The 4,388-nt window shown below is 42.8% G+C and overlaps 1 protein-coding gene across 2 annotated transcripts in view; it reads right to left on the reverse strand.

The window, feature by feature from the left end:
- kirrel3a (kirre like nephrin family adhesion molecule 3a) overlaps positions 1-2,135 on the reverse strand; it is a 105,347-nt gene extending 103,212 nt beyond the window's left edge. The window contains exon 1 of one of the 2 annotated variants that reach the window (XM_027158634.2): positions 1,315-2,135. In XM_027158634.2, the coding sequence (XP_027014435.2) occupies positions 1,315-1,369 (55 nt within the window). In that variant the 5' untranslated portion in view covers positions 1,370-2,135. The remainder of the gene's footprint in view (positions 1-1,314) is intronic. The other variant, XM_027158635.2, reaches the window with a different exon arrangement.
- Between the last annotated feature and the right edge of the window lie 2,253 nt (positions 2,136-4,388).

Genomic DNA, 4,388 nt, shown 5'->3' on the forward strand with positions numbered 1-4,388 from the left:
AAAAGCTTTATTGCACGTGTCAGATTCAAATGAGGATTTTCTACCGTGTTTCCAGTTTAATTGGGTTTGTTCAGCTGCGTATCGCTTCTCCTGTAGAACAAATAGATGGGGGGGGGGGGGAATAGCTCCAAAGGCACCGCCAAGAGAAGAAAGCGAAATTTAAATTAAGATTGTTTACTTTATATATATATATAATGTGTGTGTGTGAGAAAGTTTCTAGAATTAGGCTGAATCTAATTATTTTTCTCTCGTAATTATTTTTCTACACACACACACACACACACATATGTTTAGATGTCTGTGGTGTGAAGAGTAAGCCTGAAGCCTGAGAGAAAAATAATTCAGATTCAGTCTAATTCTAGAAACTTTCATGAGTGAGATACAAACTAGTAAGTCATCAGGCTGTCATCAGGCTGTTATTTGTGTGTGTGTGTGTGTGTGTGTGTGTGTGTGTGTGTGTGTGTGTGTGTGTGTGTGTGTTTCATATAGATGGATCTCATAAACCTAATGCAGACCCGAACTAATAAACTTTGAAGATGTGGGTCTGAGATGAGCCCAAGAAAGTTAGAAATAACAGCCAGCAAATCTGTTTGTGATGTCGTGATACTGATCCTTCCCATTTTACAGCTCATGAAGATGAAGATTGTTTATTTCCACAGAACGCTTTATCCTGACCCGGTGGATCCAGAACCTATCCCGTGAAAACTGGGTGCAAAGCAGGAGAACTGGAGTACAGAGCACACACACACATGTACACACAGACATAGGGGAAATCTGCCACAGCTAGTCCAACTATCTGGGTGTTTTGGGAATGGTTGTAGGAAACCGGCACCGGAAATCAAACCCGAGGATGGAACCAGTGACTCTGGAGATATGAGGCAGAAGTGCTGTATAAATATCAATATGATTATAGATCAAATTGCATTCAAACCTGAAGAGCTGTGGGTAAATATGAGATATATGATCATTCACATGGATATGATAGACACTTCAGCAGGATCTCGAGGTGATGATTCATACGCACGCACGCACGTTTCCTCCAGGAAAAATACAAAATAATAATAATAATAATAATAACATCCCACGTCTAACAAACGTACACATTCAACCCGCATTGCAATCAAGCCCCAGAACTCTTTATCCTTCCCACAGCAAGGTACTTGAGATGGTGACATGTGAAAGCGCTCGCGCCGCAAAACACATAAAGCTCAAACCCATCAAAAAAAAAAGAGCAAAAAACAACAACAACAAAACAACACAAATTAGACTTACGTATGACGTGAGAAGTAAAGAAGAAGGTGTGCGTGCACTTACCGAATCCTGTAAGCAGGAGGACAAGCAGGAGAATGTGTGCGAGAGGAAAGAACATCTCTCCTTCTGGAGGTGAAGCGCAGGCAGAAACGGAGCGCAGAGTTGAGTTTCCGCTCAACAACTCGTCCCGTATCACGTCTGCGTGTGCGCTCTCACTCTCTCCCTCTCTCTTCTTCCAGTACAAATCAGGGTTGTTTTGCGAGGCGCACAGTGTCCCGCGGCCCCGATGCGCCCTTACGCGCTCCGACACTCTTCCTCTGATCGCGCGCTCCGACCAGAAAGACGAACGATGCTCACGCACAGCGGAGGAGAGAAGAGGAAAGAAGAGGAGAGATGCGCGTTCGCGAGTGCTTGAAGCAGTGCTCAACAGAGGCAGGCGCACGAGGGCGGGTGGAGAGAGAGAGAGAGAGAGAGAGAGAGAGAGAGAGAGAGAGAGAGAGAGAGAGAGAGGTGGCGTTCAGGGGACGCGCGCGGCTCCAGGACCGAGGAACGTGGGTGCGCCCGCGGGGCTCCACTTAAGTTGATGCGCTGGAACTGATCAAAATTGTTATCAAGTGTCGTTTAGGAGCTGTAGTGTTCATCATCATCATCATCATCATCATCATCATCCAGTTCGTTCCAAGTTGTTTGTGCTAAAAAAAAAACTGTTCGTTGTTACAAACGGCTCTCCAGTTCACCCGAAAGATCCGACTCCAAGATTCGAGTCAAAGAACCGAGTCAGTGAATCGAATGATTCACGAGCTCCTTTGTACCACGTTGAGCTTAAAAACAACAACGAATCTAAAGAGGTAAAGAAAGTTGATTAAAAAAAAGTCTTTATGATGTTCACTTTCTCGGTAGCTCTTTAATTGTATACAGAGAGAGAGAGAGAGAGAGAGAGAGAGAGAGAGAGAGAGAGAGTGTGTACACACACACACAGACTGATAAACACGTGTCGTTAATTTACTCCCGCTTTAGCTGGTGTGTGTGTGTGTGTGTGTGTGTGTGTGTGTGTGTGTGTGTGTGAGAGAGAGAGACTGATTCAAACACACACAGACTGGTACACACACAGTACACACACAAAGCCAGTGTTGTACACACATGTTGTGTGTGTGAGTGTGTGTGTGTGTGTGAGAGAGAGAGAGAGAGAGAGAGAGAGAGAGAGAGAGAGAGAGAAAGACTGATTCAAACACACACACACACACACACACACACAGACTGATACACATACACAAAGCCTGTGTGTGTGTGAGTGTGTTTGTATCAGTCTTTCTCTCTCTCTCTCTCTCTCTCTCTCTCTCTCTCTCTCTCTCTCTCTCACACACACACACACACTCACACACACACAGACAGACACACACACGTATCCTTAATTTACACCCACTTTTACACCCTTAAAAGAAAAGACACCTTCAGAGTTTAGTCAACTGAATGCAAAATGCATTTTCTGCACAACCCTTTACCCTTTAATTGGATGGACATTCATGATCCAGAGAAACTCCTCAAAGACTCCACCTTTTTTTTTTAATCCTTGTACTTCTGCCGGAAACATCTAGAGCTTCTGCATTCAATTCAACAGGTACGCTATATCATGACCAACAGATATTCACAATTCTCAATAAAAGCCTCACCAATCATATTTATTTATATGATATATTATTATTTTATATTATTCACTGATGAATAAAACATCAGTAAAATGAATAAAATGTATGAAATTAAATGTAGAGTTATATATATATAATCTTATTAATTCATAAGATTCACAGTTCAATAGATAAAAGCAGCCATGTTGCAGTGTGCTGTTATTGGAAACTAATCCATAAACAGGTTGGTGTGATGGAGCTCTCTGGAGCACAGGGAAAACAGCACACCCTGAAGTGTTTTAATGCTCTTACACCACAGCAATTTCCAGTAATTGCAATGTCTTTATTTATTACATTTATAGTTACATGTTATGAACAAGTTATGGCTCACATTATTGCAGCTATAAACATCTGTCCTCTCAACAGCCTCAATTCTTTTCTCTCTCTTAAATTTAATAAGAAAAATTCGTAGCTTATCATGTTAGAGAAACCACCAAGAAGCTTTATCTGGAAACTGTTCTGTCCTGAAGATGTCGGAATATATATAGTTACAGCTTCCACATATGTTAAATAAACATATCAATTATTTTTTTTTTGGGGGGGGGTACGGTGGCTTAGTGGTTAGCACATTCACCTCACACCTCCAGGGTTGGGGGTTCGATTCCCGCCTCCGCCTTGTGTGTGTGGAGTTTGCATGTTCTCCCCATGCCTCGGGGGTTTCCTCCGGGTACTCCGGTTTCCTCCCCCGGTCCAAAGACATGCATGGTAGGTTGATTGGCATCTCTGGGAAATTGTTCGTAGTGTGTGTGAGTGTGTGAGTGAATGAGAGTGTGTGTGTGCTCTGTGATGGGTTGGCACTCTGTCTAGGGTGTATCCTGCCTCGATGCCCGATGACGCCTGAGATAGGCACAGGCTCCCCGTGACCCGAGAAGTTCGGATAAAGCGGTAGAAAATGAATGAATGAATGAATGAATGAATGAATGAATGAATGAATGAATGAATGAATGAATGAATGATTTTTTGGAGCTTCCACTATATAAGTCCTTGTGTTGGTTGGTACTGTTTAAATGATATGTGCACTATTGTCTAAACTGCTGTTCTAGAAAATGTTATTCTGACCAATCAGGATGCAGTATCCAACAATGCTGTGGTGTATCTTTGGTTAACTCAAATACATCATCTTCTAATAATGTTTCATTATTTTTTATATTCATAACCAGCAGAGTTTCTGTGAGTTGTGCAACACTGGTCAGGAAAGAAAACAGCGTTCTAAAGAACTTTTTCACTTCTAAAGAGAGAGCCAGGCACTCGCATGACTCAAGATGACTTCTCTGCGTTCATAAATATGTATTTTCCTCGGCCACAGTGCACATGTGGAAGGATATCAGTCCAAATTCCCTCGGACCGAAGAACCCTCCAGAGCCGTGTTGGTGTTAAAGCTGTGCGTTCGACTATCAGCAGAGTTTGGTCTTGGGAGAGTTGAACAAAAGCAAGCAAGCCAGTGGACGGGGT

The sequence above is a fragment of the Tachysurus fulvidraco genome, chromosome 20, assembly GCF_022655615.1.
Source record: "Tachysurus fulvidraco isolate hzauxx_2018 chromosome 20, HZAU_PFXX_2.0, whole genome shotgun sequence".
NCBI lineage: Eukaryota > Metazoa > Chordata > Actinopteri > Siluriformes > Bagridae > Tachysurus > Tachysurus fulvidraco.